We start from the raw sequence: 22,280 nt of genomic DNA, 5'->3' as shown, positions 1-22,280 counted from the left end.
AATCATATAACAACAGTTTTATAAACAACTCGATAAAATTTGACCGAGCCAAAGATTTTCACACAATATGTTCTTTCTTCTTCAAATTGCGAAGAGCCTATAGGCACAAGAAAAAAAATCATAATTTTTGTTTTCACTTATATAACATTTTTTTCCCTTTACACACGGAATTTATTACACTGCTATAAGCAATTGAGAACTCTATTCATATAAGATTCACATCTATGCATTTTGACAAAGAAGAATTTTAGCCATCTTTAGTTTCGGAATGAATCAACTTCAGTCATATACACTATATTTTCTCTATGATTCAAATCTTACAATTTTAATATATGTGCAGATTTCCATGTGAAAAAACACACACGCCATCTATCGTTCAACCTATTACTTTTTCCAGAGTAAACACTATAATCCTCGTTTGGTTAGCTCCACAAACTAATCTCTTTGGATCAGTGTAACCTTTCAGAAAATGATAATCTTAACATCTTACAAAAAAAAACAACAAATATTGACTTAGTTATATGAATATATATTATTTTAAATTATTATAGTGGACGAAGAAAGCACCATAATTTGTACAACAAATTTTCTTAGATTCACTTCATCATATTCACCATTTTACCATTTTAATTACATAATTTTATATGAGCTTCTTCACCTTTTCCGGTTATTTTCTCTTTATTTATAACTACAATATAAAGTTATAAACTATATATATATATTATAAATTAATAATTTATTTACTCTTAAAGTGACGATTAAAAATAGAACATAATTCAATATAGATATATGATTCTATTAATAAATTAGCAGTTACAAATTTGAAATTTTTAGAAATATCAAAAGTTTTATATTAGTTAATTATCTTATAAATGACATTTATTTTTAATTCTTTTTGGATGAGAATATTTTGGCTGAGGTGGATAGCCTCAAAAGCCTTGAATTTAGTCCCTTTTATATAGTAGGATAACCAATGATATATATATATATATATATATATATATATATGTAAATAAAACCATCTCTTGTGAATGTTTGTAATGCAAAAATTAATTTATCATAGAATCATTTATTATAGTCGTCTATATATTGAAAATATGTTTTATTGATATATCATTGTTTACAAAAAGAACCTTTTGTTGATTATATAACAGAAAAACTAACAGGATTTCATTTTTCTAACTAAGGGAAATTACATGTTTATCATTTTCATGGTACCACTTTTCATTTTTACTACCACTAAAGAGATATTTTCAAAAATACATTCTTCATTAAGTGGTAAAAGACTCTTATGCCCTTGTTATTTATATATATAATAAATCATTATTTAAATATAAAAAAAATATAAAAAAATTAAAAAAAATTAAAAAAGTAAAAAAAGTAAAAAAAAATTTATGTTTTCGTATTATACTTTTTCAAATTCGAACTTTTTTATAATTTTTTTTTTGAAATTTTATTTTGGAATTTTTTTTATTTTTTTCAAATTTCTTTTTGAAAAACGAAAATCATGTTTGAAACTATTTTTTAAAATTTTTTATATATTTTTAAGTATTTATTTATATATTTATTAGAATCCTAAATTTCATATTCCAAAAACACTACCCCACCCCTCAACTCTAAACCCTAAGTCTAGATTAGTTAACCCTAAGGGTATAATTATCTTTTACCCTTCATTAAAAGTGATGGTAAAAGTGGTTAGTGTAAACATGAAAAGTGGTACTATGAATATGCTATTTGTGGCAATTTCTCTTCTAACTATTGTCATTCATATATTATAGTACTCCCTCTGTTCCTTATAGATCCATTTGTTTTTTAGAAAAAAAATCTGTTTCAAAAAAATATATTTTTTAACATTTTCAAGATATTAATTAATGAAAAATTGTATTTTTTAAAAAATACAATTATGTTTAATAAAATTTCATTGGTTAAAAGTTATTGAGAATAATTAATTAAGAAAAACAATGTATTGAAAATTACAATTTTAAATATTTTCTTAATAAATGTGAAAAAACTATAACATGGATCTTTTAGGAACGGAGGAAGTATTACTTAATTTGAACTAGTGTGGACTCAAATAAACTTCTCTTTCCAACGAAACAATAAATGATTTAACTATATTATTCTTGTAAAAGTGAAAATCTAATAATCTCTTTCCTTGGTTTTAAAATGCTTATTTTCAAAGTATCATATATTTTATACATTTAAATAAATTTTAACTTAAGGAAATTATGTGTTCAATTGTATTTTACCATTTTTATATTTCCCTAAATTAGTTTAATTGATATATTTAGTATTGTTACTCTTTGTACTTATTTAATTTTTTTTGTCAAAATACTTATTTTATATTTAAAACGTATACATACATCAAAAAAATTAAACAATGTCTTTGCTAATAGATGCCCTAGAGGCTGGGTGTGGGCTACAATTTCCACATCGGCTAGAAGCGAGTAGCATGCTTTTGCGTGAAAGTGAAACTGCAATCTGAACTCTAATACTACTGAGATGGGTTGATGTTATGTCAAATTTTAACTTAAGGAAATTATGTGTTCAATTGTATTTTACCATTTTTATATTTCCCTAAATTAGTTTAATTGATATATTTAGTATTGTTACTCTTTGTACTTATTTAATTTTTTTTGTCAAAATACTTATTTTATATTTAAAACGTATACATACATCAAAAAAATTAAACAATGTCTTTGCTAATAGATGCCCTAGAGGCTGGGTGTGGGCTACAATTTCCACATCGGCTAGAAGCGAGTAGCATGCTTTTGCGTGAAAGTGAAACTGCAATCTGAACTCTAATACTACTGAGATGGGTTGATGTTATGTCCACATGCATACCATAATTTTCAAAATATAACAAAAATAATACTCGGTAGGGCCTTTATTCATTCGTACATTACATAGTATTCCTACGTTGATTAATTTTTGATAAATAAATATATATAACTCATTAGAGTGCATAATTTTTAACTAGCAAATTACTTAACATGAGCTTCATGAGTGAGATGACACCCAAAATACGGCGTACTTACGATCAACTTTAATTCGCTTGTACACTGAGTTACTATTTCCTATATTCATAACATTTACAATCGAGATTTTATTATATTCGATCCCTTTTTATATGAAAATGTCATGATTCTCTTTAAAGCAACCTTTTGTTTTTATTGAAAAGGAGAAAGTTGCATCAACCATGCTATGTTTCATTAATATAATATATTTCTGTATGCGTCTAAGTTGATTAGATTTTTAATTTAAAATTATCAATTAATCAAAAAATTCTTCTTCTTTCTTTAAGTTTTGCAAGATATATCTTTCCATTGTTGTTTATGAATCAGTATATAATTTTCTGAGCAATCATATTGTAAAAAAGACACTCTTTCTCACAAATTAAGTTGTGGACCACGGTACCAAAAATCAAGAATATACAGGGGTTTTATTTTCAAACTATCAATAGCTAAGATATCTAGATACAGAGAAATTCATAATGATCACCTTGGATTTATTTTAAATAAATTATAAGTGGGGGTGTAATTATTTCTTAGAAAGTAGTCAAGGACAATCAAAAGGAACACATATATTATTATTGTTGAGCAAAAGCAACATATATATAAAGTTCAAAAAGAAAGGAAAAAAAAGCAACGTATATATATAAACAATTATCTTCATTTTTTTCTGCTGCCTGAAGATTATATAACATATGGGTGTTAACTGGTGTGGAAAGAGAAATGCGCAATCAATTCTTACTGATGATACGATTTGAAAGAAAAAACAATATAAAGGATTTAATTGAAAGCAGAGTACGTAGAGTATGATGAAATCATGTACAGTGTATGGTAACTGTAAGAAGAGTGAAGAGAATTCTTAATAAGGGAAACATGCTGAACAGAAGAATCTCAGTCTTCCTCACTCAGTCTCTGTCTTAATCCCGACGAATAAAACAAATACCATTTAAAAAACTCAATAAATAGTAGAAAAATCATTCTTAGAGTGTATTTTAATTCTTAAATAACCAACGAAAATATATTATTAAAGAGGAGCTATATTATCGAGAGTCTGAATCTCAAAGTGGTCAGACCTGGTCCTGTCCAAGTTGCTTTTCTCGCAGGTCGACGTTCGATCCATGCAACGTACTTACACATACACCTATGCTCATATGTACAGACACAGTGTTTTGTAAAATCTACCATTATTGCTTGCTTTCTAACAGTTATTTTATTTAATTTAGACTGTTTAGAATAATTAAAAAAGTGAAGTTAAACAAATTCCATTTCCTTGTAAATAAGAAACAATTTGTAAAACAATAAGATAAGTTGTTGGCTAAAACCAACTGGATTTTGTAGAACAAACTCATAAGAAAAATCGTCACTCTCTTAAGATAGAGAAAATGCTGTAATTGGTTTGAGTAGCTGAACCTAACCCAACTCAATCGAACTGGAAACCACAGTTTTTCTGTAAAAAGAACTGGATACCACACTTTTAGGTACATTAACTAGGAAACTATTATAAATATTTTTCTCTAATAAAACTGATATGGCCTGGTCGTCTCTTGTTTCTTCAATGCAGATGAGGCAAATCATGGCACGATTATGATGGGCATTCCACAAATTCCACATGCTTTTATAACGCTCGCGAGCAGTATGTATTGTTTTCCGAAGAATGTTTGAGAGAGTCTTTTTCAAAAAAAAAAACGTTTGAAAACTGTCTAATAGTTTAAAGTGTTTCATTTTCACACGTATTAATAAAAAAATTTAGAATAATAAATAGAATTTTTAAATCATAGAATAGTTTTGAAAACTGCACAAGTATAACTGTATAACTAAAGTACTAAAGAATAATATTATGTAGGACTACATTTGAAATATACAATTCTTGTACTCGAGAAACATCTCTGTAGATGCCTCCATCATCTAATGAAGAGATGAGAGTATCTCATTTTTTCAAGAAATAAATTTGTGTTGTCTTATAGTCGATGTTCGATAAGAGGGGACATTGATGGATGTCGATAAGAATGTGGGGTCACACCCACCAGCTGGATTTGATTTCAGCCTTGTTCTTAATTTTGTTCTTTTTCTAATATCGTTTGGGTAAAAAAGTTAAAATATATTACCAAATAATTTTTATTTTCATTAATTAGTAAAAATATGTACAATTGCGTGTTTATATAATTACAAATGTGGCTTAAACCAGAGTTGAGATCAACGATATTTAAACTGATTTATAGTATACCAGTTTACAGATAATTTACAGTCTAATCATGTACATAAAGAAGAAAATATACAAACTAATAGAAGGATTTGAAAAGAAGAGGGGAGCAAGGTTTAGTGTGAAGGCCCATGTTGATGGAAGGTTTGAAACGACGGATGCATGCATTTGAGAACCCTGAAAATATATAATAACATACACAAACTGCTCTCACAAGTTAAATGACAGTATATATTTTCACACCAGCATGGAGTTTTCAATCAATCATTCTGGTGCTGGTAACCCAACGAACCTACCGTATTTAGCCATCTAAAATAGTATAAAGATATATCGGAAATGTTACAAGTTCGAACACTAACCTTGTGAACAAAAACTAATTAACTCGATTTCTGTCTTGTTATCATTATTAGATTGAAAAAGAAAACTATCATTGCAATTCAATTTAGTGAGATGACGCTTCACACCTTAATATCGATACTCGGACAGAACTGTCGAGTCTTCGAAAGCTTAATCAGAAAACGTTAACATTAACAGATGTGACAAGGAGAGGAAAATAATAGTAGTGGAAATGTCTTTTTCAGAATGATTATGTAGTATATAAACATAAGACTGTAGTTGATTAATGCACTTTTTGACTAATTAATCAATTATATATTAAATTTCTCAGTTCTCACATGGAATTACACAAATCTTAAAACTCTCATCAAGCAAAACTTTTACATACATCATAAACCCACCATCTATTATAAAATATGCAGGTTAGTTGTCATTACTTGTGACACAGAAGCTACCTGAATGTAAAAAAACTGATCATCGATTTCCACCAATGTCTTGTGATAGTTCTTCAACCAAATCCTCAAAAATCTCAAATTCGATCTCCACAACCGCCTCTGCGACTTCTGCCTCGTTCTTTGATCTCCATGATCCCAACCTCTCTGTTCTGAAATCATGTTCTACCATCATATCAATAGTGTTTGACTCCACATCTCTCCAAGATCTCAGTCTCTCGCATACGCTCTTGGCTACTTGGGGTTCACCGTCTTGCAACAAGCTGTTGTATTGTAATTCCTCTGATACAAGGTCTGAGATCAACGCTTCTATGCCTTCAGGAACTTTTGTCATGTCTTCAAAATACGTTTTGAGAACTCTCTGAGTTATTATCTCACGCTGATAACGATTTATCATCTCTTCTTCTTCGCTATCCTCCTCGGTCACTTGGTCAGACATTGTTTCCTCGAGTTCCAAGGGATCCAAACTCGCGAGTTGCTCAAATCTACAAAGCTTCTGTAGAAGCAGATGCTTTGCTTCTGTAAAAAAAGATTTAAACGCTAAAAACATAAGTCTAAATGATCCACCTTGTGAGAAATGAAAGGCCTGTAAAATGTTTTTATTCATATAAAGTCATGAATAAAAATCTGAATATTTTGTTAAAAAATATACACAAAATGAAAAATGTTAACTTTCCTGAATCTAATAGGAAATATATCTATTTAACAAAGGGAAAATAATTCACAAAATGTTTTAAAAACCAAATCTAAAAGAACTAGTCACAAGATTTTTTAACCAAAATGTAAGTGGGTGTGACTCTAACAAACACTATGCGTGGACTAACGTGTATGTAAATGCAACTGAAACATATTAACACAAACATGCTGCTAGTGTTCTGCTTCGAAAACATAGCTTCAGTACAACAGATCCAACAGTTTTAGAAACCATGTAATAAGAAACAATAAATGAGTAGGGTAAACTATAAGATCTGAAAAGATCGAATTAAATGAAAATTTAAGACAAAAGGTTCGAAAAACGTACTTTGTACAGATCTGAAGCTGGAAGTGATGTTATTGTCATCCATGTGAATGTCTTCGTCATCGTCCTCAAATGGAGGGTCCAAAACTGAAACTGGGCTGCTCTGTTCCTTATCTTCTTCTTCTTCTTCCTCCTCTACTTCTAGTTTCTTTAGCTTCTCTACTTCATAACTATCTTTCTTCATCTATTTGATTTAAATAAAACTTAGTACTTTAGATCGAATAATTACTTTGGAATAGATTATGCTAATTTGAGTGTTTTTATCTTAAGATTATTGGTAAATGCATAACCAGAGACAAAAGTTTTCAGACAAAAACCGAGAAGCAAAAAACATGAGAGATAGATTTGCATGTCAGAGACAAAGATCGTCTTTGTTTTCAGCATCACAAAAGGCTGAGTTCATTTTCGAAAAGACGAAAATGCTTTTGTCTTAAACTGTTACTTCATCTTCGAAAATAGCCAAGCGATATGCTTTCTCGGGGTAGTTTTGTCATTTCATGTAATCATTCTTACTTTACCGCTAATTTAAATGGGTCAAAACAGAGTCAAGCTAGTTCATTAATTAGACTTCCTATGCCAATTTTGAAATATCAAAATCTAAATAAAACAGTAGTAACACGTTACGATATATGACTAGTAAATTACTACCATGCACATCAATTATTTTAAGTCTTTCTAATTCTAACTAACGAATATGATCAATAATGTAATCATTATTTTAAAAATATTAATGGATAGAGAGAGAGACAAACCTCTGGATAATCGTGGCGTGGAGAAGCCGCAGGCGACGTGAAATTCGGCGTTCTGAAACCGCCGGGAGAAGACATTGTTGTTTGGAGAACAAAATGAAACGGGCTTTCACAAAAGCGTTTATCCTCCGACAAATCTGAACCGTTCATCAACCCACACGCTAACTCATCTAAACCGTCCGATCCGCTGCTTGAGCTAATCGACGGTTCGAAATCGCACTCCCAAGATCTCTCTCCGTTTGTAACACTCTCTGACCAAACACCACTACTACTAGACCTACGTGAGAACTGCTTCTCAGACGCGGTTTTCTGCGTTTGGGAGGAGTTTTGTTCTTCTCCTTTGCGTTTAGTAACTATTTTACGAACAACTGGAGATTCCCATCTCAACATATCCTTAACCGAAGAAACTCCACCGCCGCTGATTTCGCGTTTCTTCCGGTGCGTTAGCTTCTTTAACACTGACCCAAATATACCAAACGCGTTTCCTACGTTCCGCGTCTTCGTTTTTGACCCCTCGGACGATTGTTTCTGTATCCTAACCGCAGCTTCTAGTAGCATAGAAGCGGTTCTCGCCGGTATGTTGACAAAAATAGCGTTTTGGCTCCGGTTCGGCGACTTGGGTTCGAAGAGTGGAGACTTCTTCGGGTCAGGCGATTCACGTAGGGAGAAAAAACAAGCGTTGCGGCAGAAACGTGAAGGAAGTCCAGCGTTATGAGAGACTGGTCCGCGTTTCTTGACCTGTAAATGCGTTATTTGGCGACGTCGGTCGGAAATGTAACTCTGAAGTTGAAACGGTTCTTGATCTTCTTCAAGAAGATCTTTCAAGTGTCTCGGTGACGCCATTTTATCAAAACTCTTAACAACAAGAAAAACAGAGTCGAAGAATGAAAAAACTTTCCGTGAGTATATTCAAAAGTTTCTAGATGCTTTTCAATCTGTAATTAAAGAGAAAGTTTTTTGTGTTTTTGAACTCTGGTAGAGAGAGATAGATGATGATGGTGATTCAAAAGTTGTGGATGGTTTAGAAGATCGAGGCAAGGGCTAAGTAAATACTTGTCGGTAGGGAACGTCTATGAAGAAACAAAAACAACGATTATATTTTTTTTTTAATTTTAGTATAGTTTCTGTTTCTTGTTGTATTGGTGATTTATTAATAAGACACAAAAAAAAACAAAATTATTTTCCAATATTATTACCAACCGTTTTCCAAAGGGACAAACAAAATATTTATTTAATCGAATTGGTCCCCTTGATATTTATTTCCTCTTTGCTATTTATTATTTTCATGCCCGCAGTTTATTTCACCTCTAGTTACATTTATAATTTGAATTTTGCTGAGTTAATCTTTTTATGTCTCTTCTCCATACGTTTTATATTAAAATAGAAACAAAAATCTAGTGAGCGTTTGTTTCAGCAATAGCATCGAGTAGTTGTTTTTGTTTTTCACATTGCCGTGAAACTCTTCTTTTTTTTTTCCACCGACGGCAAAGCGTTGACGATCTCAAAGAGGAAAGAAGAGTAAAGGACATGAAAATTAGGGTTAAACTAAAAGAAATCTGAGAAAAAAAATTAATGCAAAACGACGAAAGAGAGGAACAACACGCATGCCCAATTTATTGTAGGAACTGGATACTGACTCTATCTACTTTTTACGTCCCTTTTCTCACAACTTTTCATGCATGTTAAAATCTTTTTTAAGTTTTTTCCCATCGTCTTCGATGATTCACCAATGACATTATACTCTGAAGCTTCACATGAGTAAATGAATTTACATTAACTGATGTTTTTATAAGTTGCTAGACTCTCTGGTGATAAAATTAATCTTGGGTCTCATCCCTTTGGGAGAGGGATGAAAACCAGACAACAAAAACATAAGAGAGAGAGTTCAATGTAATATGTCTAAGAGCATCTCCAGTGTAAAACTTCATTTTTTCCTCTAAAAATGTTAAAATAAAATTGTTCCAACCCTATTTCATTTTCCGCTCCATAAAACATAAAATAGATTACTCCATTTATAGAGTAAATTTCATTATGAAGTGAGATATGAAATTGGGTGGACATCTCTAACTCTACTCTGTTTTTAACTCTAAAATAGAGCTTATAGTGAAAATGCTTGAATGATACTCTATTTTTCACTCTATAATAGAGTGAAAACTAGGTTTATTCTAAATATAGAGTAACTTATTTATTTTTTGTTCATCACTCTATTTTTTACTCTAAAATAAAGTACTATTGGAACAAACTCCAATTTTATTATAGAGTTACTTTATTTTAGAAAAAAAGTAGAGTAAACCATTGGAAATTGTCTAATAAAATCATGTTGCCATGCAGTTAAACAAACCATATTGCCATTTCACCGTTGTGACCATTTGAGTTTTTAATGCATGTCTATATATTGAAAAAATAAGTTGTTTCCTTTCTAAATAGATGCAAACTCTTTCAGGTACAGATTAATGTAACTATCAACCAGTTTGCAGAGCCGATTCAATGGTGTCATATGTTCTGAAGCAAAAAAAAATATTTAATTTTTAAATTATTATTTATCTTTAAAAAATCTGATACATGTATATTTTTTTCAAAATACCAGAAGTATTTTTAAAAATAAATCTATGGAAATAAAAAATACTTTCATATAAAAAAAATTTGGACTCTTTTTCTTATTTTTAATATAAAAATACATGAATTTTTTAAAAATAAGTCTCTTATCTATTAAGAAATAGGGGGGCAACATATTGGGTCCGGTCGCACAGCTGGTCCCCATGCCAGTTTGACGTTTCACGAGTGAACTTTAAATTAGACAAGGAAGCTAGTTTTTTAGTATGTTAACTGACTTTTCGTGGAACTCCTTGATAATGTAAAAAAAAACTGTTTACATACACAACAAACACATGAATCAATTTTCTGCAAGGGAAATTCAAATTTTACGATTCGAAATGTAACATGGAAAGAGGGTTTACAGTACTCCTCGTGCTTAGAGATTGATTGACCAGTAAAAAGAACACCGTACGACATTTTACTACTGTCATCTGACTCGTTATTCCACAAACACATCAGCTTTAGTTTAAAATAAATAACCTTTTCGAACTTTTGTTTATTTGAAAGAAGTAATTATGATTGTGTTTATGAGAATGGTAATAATTTTAATAAAGTTTGTCACAGGTATTTCCTTATATAGTACCCAGATATATATTGTCAGAGCAACGCGTGCTTCTTTTCTTTACTGCAGTCGCTTTATGCTTCTAGCGGTGCGGTGAGGCTGCTAAGTTAAAATTGCGTCAATTATTTGGTTAAAATTTGTTTCTACGAATAAGATTTTACTGTATGGAGCCATTGGGTGTGCCTGAAAGGTCCAGCTTTTCATAATGGTCTTTAAGCTTCGCATAAATAAACATAAATTTGTGGTAGTAAACACGTTTAACTACCCAAGAAAATCTGAGATAAATGAATTCACACTCTATAGAATTATAACTATATACAAGTTGAGAGAATCCTACGCAGGAATTAAAAACTGTCATACATATGATATAGAGAAAGGTTTTTGTCAAAAATATAAAGAAAGGCACCCAAATCAATTCATCGTATAGTAGTTGAAGGTAAAGTTGAAGATTTACCTCTGGCGCTACTGCGCTAGTATAGACTTGACGTATTCCTATTGTATTTGAATTTAGGCTAATATCGTTCTTGCTTAGTTCGTGATACATTTAGTATGAAATCAAAAATAATTTACACGTGATTAATTTTATGTTATGTAGGTTCTGTAGAGTTTGTATCGAAGTGTAAATCGTATAACACATTCTTATAGCTAGTCAATTTTATTGTGTTAACTATTAATAATAAAATAATAATATTTTTTCGTTTCTTACAATGTTTTGATATATCTAGACTATGGAAGTACAGAGTCGGCACAATTACGAGTATATTTATCTAACGAGATCATTAATTAGGGTTTACTAGTTGACAAAAAAAAAGGTTTTACTTTTAAAATGTGATTACGTACCATACAAGACTATTATAATTACTAAGTCCAAAATGATGTCAATAATGGACCCATAATATCAAGTAATCCTGTGAGTGGACAGTAAAAATATGTAAATGTATAGACCACGACTGTGAATTGGGAGTATATGTATTGAATAAATGTATACGTCACTTTCTTTTAACGATTCACGAACAAAAAATAAAAATAAAAGGTTAACCTCAGTGACTATTTCTTTTCTTTTTTCGGCGTGATGAAACTTTTAGATTGGGTCACGATCACAACCTTTTTCCATGATTTATATGATAATCAAACATGGATGATTAGTGAGTATGGGAACAATTATATGATATCATATATATATACCAAAAAGGTATAGAATTGTATGTTAAAATTACAGAAACATTCCTAACTTTGTTTAACAAAACAAAATCCTTATTATTGTGGTTAACTGGCCAGGAGAATGATTGGGTCTTCAGTAGAAAGACCACCGGTGGTTGTAATCAGTTTATGTAATTTGTTTACACATAAATCGTTGAAGTCTTTTCTTATTGCAAAAAATTCTGAACCGAAATTCGTAATGTTTTTTGGATCAAAGAGAAAAACCGATTGGTAAATATTTTCCTCGCAACTGCATGAGAAATCGTTAAAATTATGCCCATATATGAGCCAAGAGTTCGAATTTTCCTATGAAAGAAGCTAAAAGCAAAGTGAAAATAATCCATAATCGATGTTACACGATTGGTTATGAAAATTAGGCAAATATGTATATAACGTAGATTGAAATGCCCAGATGGCCATATACTTGTTTAGTTGTTTTCATAACTAAAAGATATATGCGACGCTATTAATCAAGGAATGGTAGTCAAGTCAGATATCCCAACAATCTGTCAAAAGACAATAATGAAAATAGATCATAGATATTTAGTTTATCTAAAAAAGAACTAAATAATTTGTTACAAATGCATCATTTTTGTAATTAGGTAAAGGTTGGTGCTTCTAGTGGTTGGTGTTTGGTAAGTAGTTTCTCAATATTCTTCTTGTTTTCACACAACAAGACAAACTTAGGACATACTTAATTTTATATTGTTATTTCATTTGTCGGTATGTCCTTTTCCTACGATGCTCAATTTTTATTTATCTCTTAATTCTATAATCTAAAATTACCAAGGTTATAAATTTAATTTTAAACCAGCATTGATATTAAATAAAATCAGCTTTATTACAAATGTACTATCTAATTAAATAACTTAAACTTTAAGTTATTTGTAAGTACAGTTATAAAAGTAACCCATTATAAAAGTACTTAAGACACGAGAAGAGGAGACAATAACATCGTTTCACGAATATTACAAAATCAAAATGGGCCCATGATTTTCTTTTGTTTTAATCACTCATCTTGTTTACTACTTAGCACCGCCACATAGAGAAAGGACAAGCTTCGTGTTCGGCCACGGAAAGCCACACGTGCGCGTCGGCGTTTTGTTCAGCCCTCGTCATGGAGGCCTACAAGTCGCGATCATTCGACGCTCAATGATGTTGCAGTTTTCTTCATTGGATCCTTTTTCGCGTTTCTGTTTAAAACTATATATTTTATATAAGTCGCAATTAAATCATAATACGATAATGACGATTGAACTATAACATTGCCTTCTTTATTTGCAAATGAAATTTGTTTTTGTTGTTAATTTTTGCAGAAGTAGTTTTTACATGTTTATTAGTCAATTAATGACTTAAGGCCGCAGAGTATTAAACGTTTAATTATTTGTATACACGTTTTTCATTTGATATGTATACCTTATTTTCTTTGTAATCAATCTTAATAATATTATTTTTCTTTTCTTTGTGAAGGTTCCAAGCAAGAAGACACTGAAATAATTTATTAGTTTAATTTAAGAAAACTAGAAACCAGTAATCTTTTTTTTTTGCTAAACAAACCAGACAATAAATTTATACCAGCATGCATGTATAATAATACATATACGATGTTGGATATACTAATATATTTACGTAGATTTGTTTGTATTATTATATATTAAATATAAAACTCAGACTGTACTTATACGGCTAATCATGTGAACCGATCAATGAGATATCGAAGAGATATGGGCAGAGTTGAAAGAAGCATGTCCCGATGCAATTTATGTAGAAGATAAAATAATAGCTAAAAATTTTAAAGCCTACAAATTTAATAGATACATCATACATAGTTACATATGAATTATTGATTCAAAATTTTGGTCCTACTACATATTTAAAAGTTTGCGACTGACGTATTCTTGAGACAAAATTTCTCCGTTTGTATCTTAAACCTGGATCGTGTCGCTTGATTTGTAGCTTTCCTCCATGCTCATGCACGACCGGTACATTTATATTTTACACTAATTCGTGCACATCTTATTACATGAATTCATATTTTGATCAACAAATACAATTGCGGCACGGCGGTACTGTCACAGCTTAGAAAACACACATATATTGTATGTGTATTATTCTGATAAAGCATCCAAATTTGATTTATCTTTGATCCTATAAGATTTTTTTCTTTGCGGCTCTTAGGATCAGTTTAGATATCTAGCAGAATAGATTTCAAGTTTTCTTGTAATCAAACTTTCATTATTTGGTTAATGATATTTACATTTCTAGCAAAAAAGGCATCCAAATTTCCACTAATATATATATCCTAATAAATGGAAAGGCTAACTGGAAAGCTCAAAATCGGAACATACTAGACGTGCTAAGTTCCTTCCGAACTACCCTCTATGATACTCGCATCGCATGTTGAGTCGATCTATCATCTCTATCCAAATTTGTTTTGTTTCACATTTTGATAATAGTGTTGCTGATGGAGTAGCCAAATCAGCCTTTTGTTTATTATCTTCATCCTTCTTTGTGAACTTAACTCTGTTTCTTCTTACTATTAGTATTAATGAATGGTTTAACCAAAGAAGTAAACGTGCTAAGTATAATTAATTATTTTACATTTTTGTACATTGATCAATATGATAAATTGGGAAATGCTCATACAAGTTAACATCATTGATATTTCCACCAAAATAAAACGTTTTATTCCATTTATTTATCCTTTCCTTCGATTTTATTAACTTAAAAATAAAATTGGTCCAAACTTTTTTTTTTTTGTCACTAAGGTCCAAACTAAATCTCAAAGGATAGTTTTTTTTTTTTTTTTTTTTTTTTTTTTTTTTTTTTTTTGTAACAAAATCCCAAAGGATAGTAGATTCATTTTCTTACAAACAGGCAGAATAGTGTAACATATTGGCGTTATCGTGGCCTAAAGGCTTATTGGGTTTCAATTCTCTTATTAATTTTTTTTTCCACGTAAAGGCCCACATAGAGACACTCATATCCATGTGTTTTGGTGATTATTATGTAGGGTGGTAGGGGTGGGCGTTCGGTACCCGTTCGGGTTCGGATCGGGTATTTCGGATTTTCGGGTATTTCGGTATAGAGGTGTAGAACCCGTTCGGGTATTTCTGTACTTCGGGTCGGGTTCGGGTATTTTAAGTTCGGTTTCGGTTATTTCGGATCGGGTTCGGATATTTAGATTTTGAAGAAAAAAAAATGAAAATTTTCATTTCTCAAATTTCTTGTATTTAAATATATAACTTTTCACTTAACTATTTTTTATTTTTAATAGATTGCATGGTTAATAGATTTGGACATAACATTTTCAAACTAAAAAGACATTAATTTGGTTATTGTTTTTAAATTTTGGATGTAACTTTTTGTTAATTGCTGAAATAAAAAGTTTGACATGCATTTTAAGCGAATAGCAAATCATCTTCTACGTAATTGTATGTATATCATATGAAATTAAAGTATGTGTAGTATCAATATAAATATTTTATATAAAATGAAAGATGTAAACTATAAATATAAGGTTAATTATCATATGTTCGGTTATTTTCGGATATCCATTCGGGTTCGGATATCCAATCTCTCCGAATTCAATACCCGTTCGGATATTTTGCTACTTCGGTTCGGATTTCGGTTCGGGTTTTTCGGATCGGGTTCGGGTGCCACTTCGGATTTCGGGTAAAATGCCCACCCCTATAGGGTGGGCATATAATACATAAAACTGGTATGTCTGAACTTGTGCTTCGCTTCGTATCCGTTTAGATTGTTAGCAAGTACATATCATGCGACAAGTACACTATTATAGTTGATATTTACAAATTGAAATTTGCGGATAATCCAGAATTGACATGCAAGCAATTTACAAATAATTCATGAGTAGCTAGCAAATTAATACTCCAACTAGATTTTGACCCGCGCAGACGCGCGGGTGTATATTTTGAAAAATATGTTAATATTTGTTTTTCATATAATTATTAGGATTTGAAAAAATGAATCCGAAGAACATAACCGATACCGATCCAAAAATATAGTACCAAACCCGAACATAAATTGATTAAATATTTTAATTATTCAAAATTTTGTTATTTAGAGAACCGAATCTGATCCGAACCGAAGTATTTGGGTATCCGAATTTATCTAAAAATAGATTTAACGTATATGAAACATCAAAAATGATACTTTTAAATTGGTTTACATACTTGAAAATATATATAGATAGTCAAAAGTAAATATCTGAAATAGTTAAAGTATACTCAAATCACCAAAAATACTTAAAATAATTATTGATTCCGTATCCAAAATTTTAAATCAAGCCAATTGATATGTTAAGCTTAAGTATTATAACATATATTATTCAAATTTATACGTAATATATTATTTTATTTATACATTTTGAGAAATTTAAAATGTATAATGATTTAAGGTTTTAAAAATAATTTAAATTAGTTATCCAAACCCAAACCAAATCCGCAAAGATCCAAATCGAACTCAAACCAAAATTTAGAAACATTCTAATAAAGCTGAAATCTTTGACCCCGAAAACCCGAAATACAAACCGATCAGAACCAAACCCGTATGAGTACCCAAAAGCCCATCCCTAGTCATTATTATATATCGTATTTTATCATCATATAATTAATCGTATTTTATATGTACCATCATATAAGTAATCATATAATTAATAGTATTTTATACATACGATCATATAAATAATTACATATATTATATTTTTTAAACTTAATATGAAATATAAAAACCATAATTTGAGTTGGTATTTCAAATTGGGCTTTGTATTATATTTTTCTTATATATATTTACAATATTTTTTTATAATGGTTATTGAAAAATAGTTTAGTAAAAATCTATTTTTGAATATATGTATATTTCTGAATCAATTTTTGATATAAATCAAATTTGAATTATTATTTTGATTTGAAATATGTATATAAAGTTTAAATTTTGTTTTATGGTTAGTTTAGAAAAAAAAAATTTAGGCAATTAGATTGACCTATTTTGGTATATTTTAAAAGTGATCTAGATAACTTTCAATTTTCTTAAAACATAAGCCCATTACTTTTTTTCTTAATACTATTATCCTTGTTTTCAAATAAAAATATATTTTTTAAAAGACTGCAATCCATGTTTCCAAACACTCTAAATTTTTTAATAGTGCTATTCAAATCTCCAAACACTCTAATTTTGTACTTGAGTTTTAATAAGATAGATGCTAGAATACACAACAATGATAGAAAGAAGAATAGTACTAATTCCCAGTGAACTCCACTAACCCCTTAAAGATTTGTTACTTAAAATCGCCAACTTGCGTAGTGATTGCTGAGAAAGCAATTGTTGATTCCTTTCTATTACTTTATATATTCTTTGCTAATATAGGTCAAGATACTGTATATAAATTAAAAAAAGACCTCCAAATGTGAAAGGTATAATCAATAAACCGAATCGTACCGGAATGTAAAACCGAATGTCCGTTTCACATCTAACTATCATCACGTGTTACGTAAGACCGGGTCAATAATGTTAGACGCCTTGTCTTGATTTGATGTCTGATTTCGATTTCTACAACTATTGGCGGGATATCTAACGGTCTATAATAAGCCACGTGTTAAGATTCCTTCCAGACCGGACAGCGGGACAGGTTGCCTATATAAACCCCCTGACCCAATCACGTTTCTCGGATCCGAAAAGGAAAGTAAAAAAAAAGACAAAGAAGGACGATTTTGATCGCATCAAATGGCGGAAGAGAAGAGCTTCAAGTACGTGATCGTAGGAGGCGGTGTCGCCGCCGTAAGTCTCTCTTTCTTTTCTTATGTTCTCGTCACTCTGTACTGCTCACTGTTTAGCTTTAGATCTATTGTTTATGAAGAACTACGATTGAGCTGTTACTACTGTTCTTAGATTCTTTTTTCAATTTAAATATACTAATCAAAAGTTTCAAACTTTCTTAAATCCATTGTTGTTGTTTTGTGGCTTTCTTGAATCATAGGGATATGCGGCGAGAGAGTTCTCAAAGCAAGGTCTCAAGCCTGGTGAACTTGCTATTATCTCCAGGGAACCTGTAAGTCTCCGCAAGGCCGGCCCTGAGATTTAGGGGCCGTAGGCGATTTATTAAAGATTTCAACTAATTATTTTTTTAATATAAATTTGAGGGTCTAGTGCCAATATTTCATTCGGCTTTGCTCCAGACCCGGCACTGAGTCTCGGTCTTGCCGGCGTTGAGATTTAGGGACCGTAGACTATTTAGTAAAGATTTCAACTAATTATTTTTTAATATAAATTTGGGAGTCTAGTGCTAATGTTTCATTCGGCTTTGCCCCAGACCGGCACTGAGTCTCGGCGTTGAATCTTCTTTTATGGTAGATTCTCTGTGGTTTTATAGATTTTTTGGCGTTTTTTTTGTGTGTTAAACAGGTGCCTCCATATGAGCGTCCTGCACTCAGCAAAGGATATATCAATCTCGAGAGTAATACTTCTCTGATCTTTAAACTCTTTGTTAATAGATAGTCTGTGATTGGTTCATTAATTAGATTATTATTGTTGTCATTGGTATACAGATAAAGCTTCTCTTCCGGGTTTCTATGTCTGTGCTGGAAGTGGAGGAGAGAAACAGTTCCCTCAATGGTACAAAGACAATGGTGAGTGTCCTTTTTCTCTGCTGCTTCACAACATAGTTTCTATCTCACTCATATGTCTACTTTTGCTAGGGATTGAGCTGCTTCTAGACACAGAGATTGTCAAAGCAGATCTTGCTGCAAAGACTCTCATCAGTGGCACTGGACAAGTCTTCAAGTACCAAACTTTGATAGCTGCTACTGGCTCTTCTGTACGCACAAATCTCTCTCTCTCTTTCTCTGTCTCTTTGTCCAGCATTTCCTCTAAAGGAAGGTTTTGAAACTGTGCAGGTCACAAGGCTGTCTGATTTTGGCGTCGAAGGTGCAGATGCTAAGAACATATTCTACCTAAGAGAGCTTCTTGACGCTGATGAGCTTGTGACTGCAATGAACGTGAAGGCAAACGGCAAAGCTGTGGTTGTTGGTGGCGGTTACATTGGTCTTGAACTCAGCTCTGCTCTCAAGGTTAACAACATGGAAGTTACCATGGTTTATCCAGAGCCTTGGTGTAGTAAGTCAACACTTTAAGCCAAAACCACTTCCTCCTCTTCTCCAATTTGCTTTAACTAACATCTTTTCTTTTGTTGTGTCTTTGAAAAAGTGCCTCGGCTTTTCACCGCCGGCATTGCTTCCTTCTACGAGGGTTTCTACGCCAACAAAGGTATAAACATCGTCAAAGGCACCGTTGCAGCCGGTTTCAGCACCAACTCAGATGGAGAGGTAAGCAAGAATGGGGGGCACAACTTAGTAAAAATTACAATAATGTTTTTTTTTTTTTACAAATTTGGGAGCCTAGGTCAGTATAATTTTTTTCAAAATATTTGGGATTCCTAGGCGAATGTTTCATCCGGCTTTTCCCAAGACCGGCCCTGCTGATTCAGCAATAGTAACGGCTCTTTTGCTTTATGATGCAGGTCACGGAGGTGATACTGAAGGACGGAAGAACATTAGAAGCCGATATAGTGATTGTAGGTGTTGGTGCTAGACCTATTATCTCACTCTTCAAAGGTCAAGTTGATGAAGAGAAGGGTGGACTCAAGGTTCTTGCTTCTTACAATACTCTAGCTAGTGATTTTTTTTTTTAATTATTGTAGACTGATGAGATCTTTTCTTTGATTACAGACTGATGCATTCTTTAGAACAAGCGTTCCAGATGTATACGCCGTTGGTGATATAGCAACCTTCCCAATGAAACTCTACAACGAGATGAGACGCGTTGAGCACGTGGACCATGCTCGGAAGTCCGCTGAACAAGCCGTTAAGGCAATCAAGGCTGCAGAGGAAGGGAACTCGATTCCTGAATATGACTATCTTCCCTACTTCTACTCTCGAGCCTTTACTCTCTCGTGGCAATTCTACGGTGACAACGTTGGAGAAACTGTGTTGTTTGGAGATAATGACCCGACATCTGCTAAACCGAAGTTTGGGAGCTTCTGGATTAAAGATGGGAAGTTGATAGGAGCGTTTCTAGAAGGAGGAAGTCCTGATGAGAACAAGGCGATTGCTAAGGCTGCAAGAGAACAACCTGTAGTTGAGAGCGTTGAGGTGTTGGCGAAGGAAGGACTTTCCTTCGTCAGCAACATATAAAAAAAAGAACAAAACTGCTTCTACTTTCTGACTTTTGTTGTGTGTTTTAGTGTGGGAGTTTGAGTGGCTTTATGTCATTTTGCTACTATAAAACATTCTCATTATGTTTGTTTTGGTTATTGATTTGTTGGGATTATTTGATTTGAGAAATAAATTTGAAACTATTTAGAAATGAACAAATTGTATTTTCTTGTATTCTTCCTTCTTAATGAAATTAAAAAAAGATGCTATACTAGAAATGAACACGTTTAAGGGTTTTATTAGTGGCAAAAACTTTAAGACAGAACATAGAAACACAAATGAATGAAGAGATACTGAAAATAAAAAATAGAGAAAGAAACAAACAACTGAGCTTTAGGGGAAGAACCCTAAAAGTGTTCTGTGTTTCTTGCTTCTCACGCTTTCATAAAAGACGCTGTAAGACTCTGGTGTAAGACCGAGTAAACCAATCTCCATCCTTCTTCTGTGGGGTGACTTCCATCCCAAAAGAAGGCAGACTTGGGATCATCACATATCATATACTTCTTCACTCCCTTCTCATCCACACTTCCACAGTTATACTCACTGCTCACGCCTACGCAGCACGGTTTTAACGGACTCTGAAACGTCGTGCTCCCTGATTAGCTCCTTTGTTATTGAAGACGGTCAAGAAAGCATTGTAGAGGTCAAGAATGATGAAACTCGACTGCTTGATTTGGTTATTGAGCTTCGCCACAGCTTGTTGCAACAAGCTGTTGTGGAGTCTTGCTAAAGCCTTTGGGAAAAAAATCATCATGAAAACATTATCCGTAGAATTGTTAGTCAATATCACACTTGTTGTAAGCAGCTGATCATCATTCTAAATAATAAAACTAAATATTATATAATGATATAATTGTTACCAACATTAAAAACATGTTTACTAAATCCTCGCATAATTATTAAATATATACCAGTGTATTTTATTTGTGTAAATATATTTCAGATTGTATTATAGTTTAGGAAAAATGAAACCCCTGATCCACAAAACTAACTTCATCATAATATTCAACTAGATGATTTGACCAAAAAAGACAATTTACATACGCACATTTTTGGTAAATAATTAAACTTTCAGTTTTATCTCTTTTTATTTGGTAATAATAGCAGTTCTAGTGAAAATATAATAAAAAGGTAAAAATAGTATTTTAAAAGCTGTTTTTTTTTTCTTTTTTTTTGTTACAGAATATTACATTGAAACTTAAGGTGAGATTTAAGCCAAAAATGATGGCCCAAACCCAAGTTCAATTACATAGAAAACAGGGTCAGAAGATCTGTTTTAGCTAAACTATCGGTTTTTGAATTTTCCGATCTAGAAACGTAAGAGACAGAAGCAAATGCAATTTCAGAAGAGATATGGACAATCCCGATGAGTTTTTTTAAACTAACGATTATTGGAAATAGCTCGAACGAACGTTGAGTTGTCGGAGAAAACTTTAAGAGCCGGGAACTCAAGAGTTTCCACTATACAGAAGGCTGATCTCATCGCGAGGGCTTCTGCAATAAGGGGTGATTCGATGAAAAATTGAGTCGCGGATCGATCGGGGCGTTAAGTGCTGTACCTTCGAAGACCCAACCAAAACTTGCTGTCTTCGTGTCTTTGGTATTTTAAGAGCTGTTAAAAACTATTTTTCTTACATGTATAATGACGCAGCAAAAGTCAGTTTGACCATCACCAATTCATCATTACATATTAAGATTTTTCTAAAATTTTCTTATCACAATTATTGTTATATAATATATTAGCATATATATATAATACATGTATATTAGAACCATTCACACCTTTATATAAACAAGGATTTATTTTTATATAATTTAGAGGCAGGAATATAATATATATATATATATATATATATATAATACATTTGTATATTAGAACCTTTCACACCTTTGGTCAAAACAACGTTCTTATAATTCATTGTATAT

At 31.8% G+C, this 22,280-nt stretch overlaps 2 protein-coding genes across 2 annotated transcripts; one reads left to right on the top strand and one right to left on the bottom strand.

Annotated features, from left to right (window-relative positions):
* Positions 1–5,847: 5,847 nt before the first annotated feature.
* LOC106428551 lies at positions 5,848–8,878 on the bottom strand. Its single transcript, XM_013869304.3, has 3 exons — positions 7,770–8,878; positions 7,021–7,201; positions 5,848–6,518 (listed from the first exon to the last, which is right to left on the bottom strand). The coding sequence occupies exons 1-3, from the start codon at positions 8,607–8,609 to the stop codon at positions 6,022–6,024; spliced, it is 1,518 nt and encodes a 505-aa protein (XP_013724758.2). The 5' UTR covers positions 8,610–8,878; the 3' UTR covers positions 5,848–6,021.
* An 8,802-nt stretch (positions 8,879–17,680) lies between these two features.
* Positions 17,681–20,528, top strand: LOC106428595 (monodehydroascorbate reductase 2). The gene is made up of 9 exons (XM_013869346.3): positions 17,681–17,922; positions 18,122–18,193; positions 18,547–18,598; positions 18,690–18,770; positions 18,840–18,958; positions 19,038–19,257; positions 19,348–19,466; positions 19,661–19,786; positions 19,869–20,528. Exons 1-9 carry the CDS (start codon positions 17,869–17,871, stop codon positions 20,331–20,333), a joined length of 1,308 nt encoding a protein of 435 aa, XP_013724800.2. The 5' UTR covers positions 17,681–17,868; the 3' UTR covers positions 20,334–20,528.
* Positions 20,529–22,280: the final 1,752 nt, after the last annotated feature.

This window comes from Brassica napus, chromosome A3 (assembly GCF_020379485.1).
Source record: "Brassica napus cultivar Da-Ae chromosome A3, Da-Ae, whole genome shotgun sequence".
NCBI classification, from domain to species: Eukaryota; Viridiplantae; Streptophyta; class Magnoliopsida; order Brassicales; family Brassicaceae; genus Brassica; species Brassica napus.
The sequence above is the reverse complement of the archived record's forward strand: the minus strand, read 5'-3'. Positions and strand labels throughout refer to the sequence as shown.

Bases quoted from the DNA above. Each gene is read 5' to 3' on its own strand.
- LOC106428551 (XM_013869304.3), bottom strand. From the start codon at position 8,609: ATGGCGTCACCGAGACACTTGAAAGATCTTCTTGAAGAAGATCAAGAA. The intron at 7,202-7,769 runs GTTTGTCTCTCT...TAAATCAAATAG, and splicing joins CACGCCACGATTATCCAGAG to ATGAAGAAAGATAGTTATGA. The intron at 6,519-7,020 runs GTACGTTTTTCG...CTTTTTTTACAG, and splicing joins CAGCTTCAGATCTGTACAAA to AAGCAAAGCATCTGCTTCTA.
- LOC106428595 (XM_013869346.3), top strand. From the start codon at position 17,869: ATGGCGGAAGAGAAGAGCTTCAAGTACGTGATCGTAGGAGGCGGTGTC. The intron at 18,194-18,546 runs GTAAGTCTCCGC...TGTGTTAAACAG, and splicing joins CTATTATCTCCAGGGAACCT to GTGCCTCCATATGAGCGTCC. The intron at 18,599-18,689 runs GTAATACTTCTC...ATTGGTATACAG, and splicing joins AGGATATATCAATCTCGAGA to ATAAAGCTTCTCTTCCGGGT.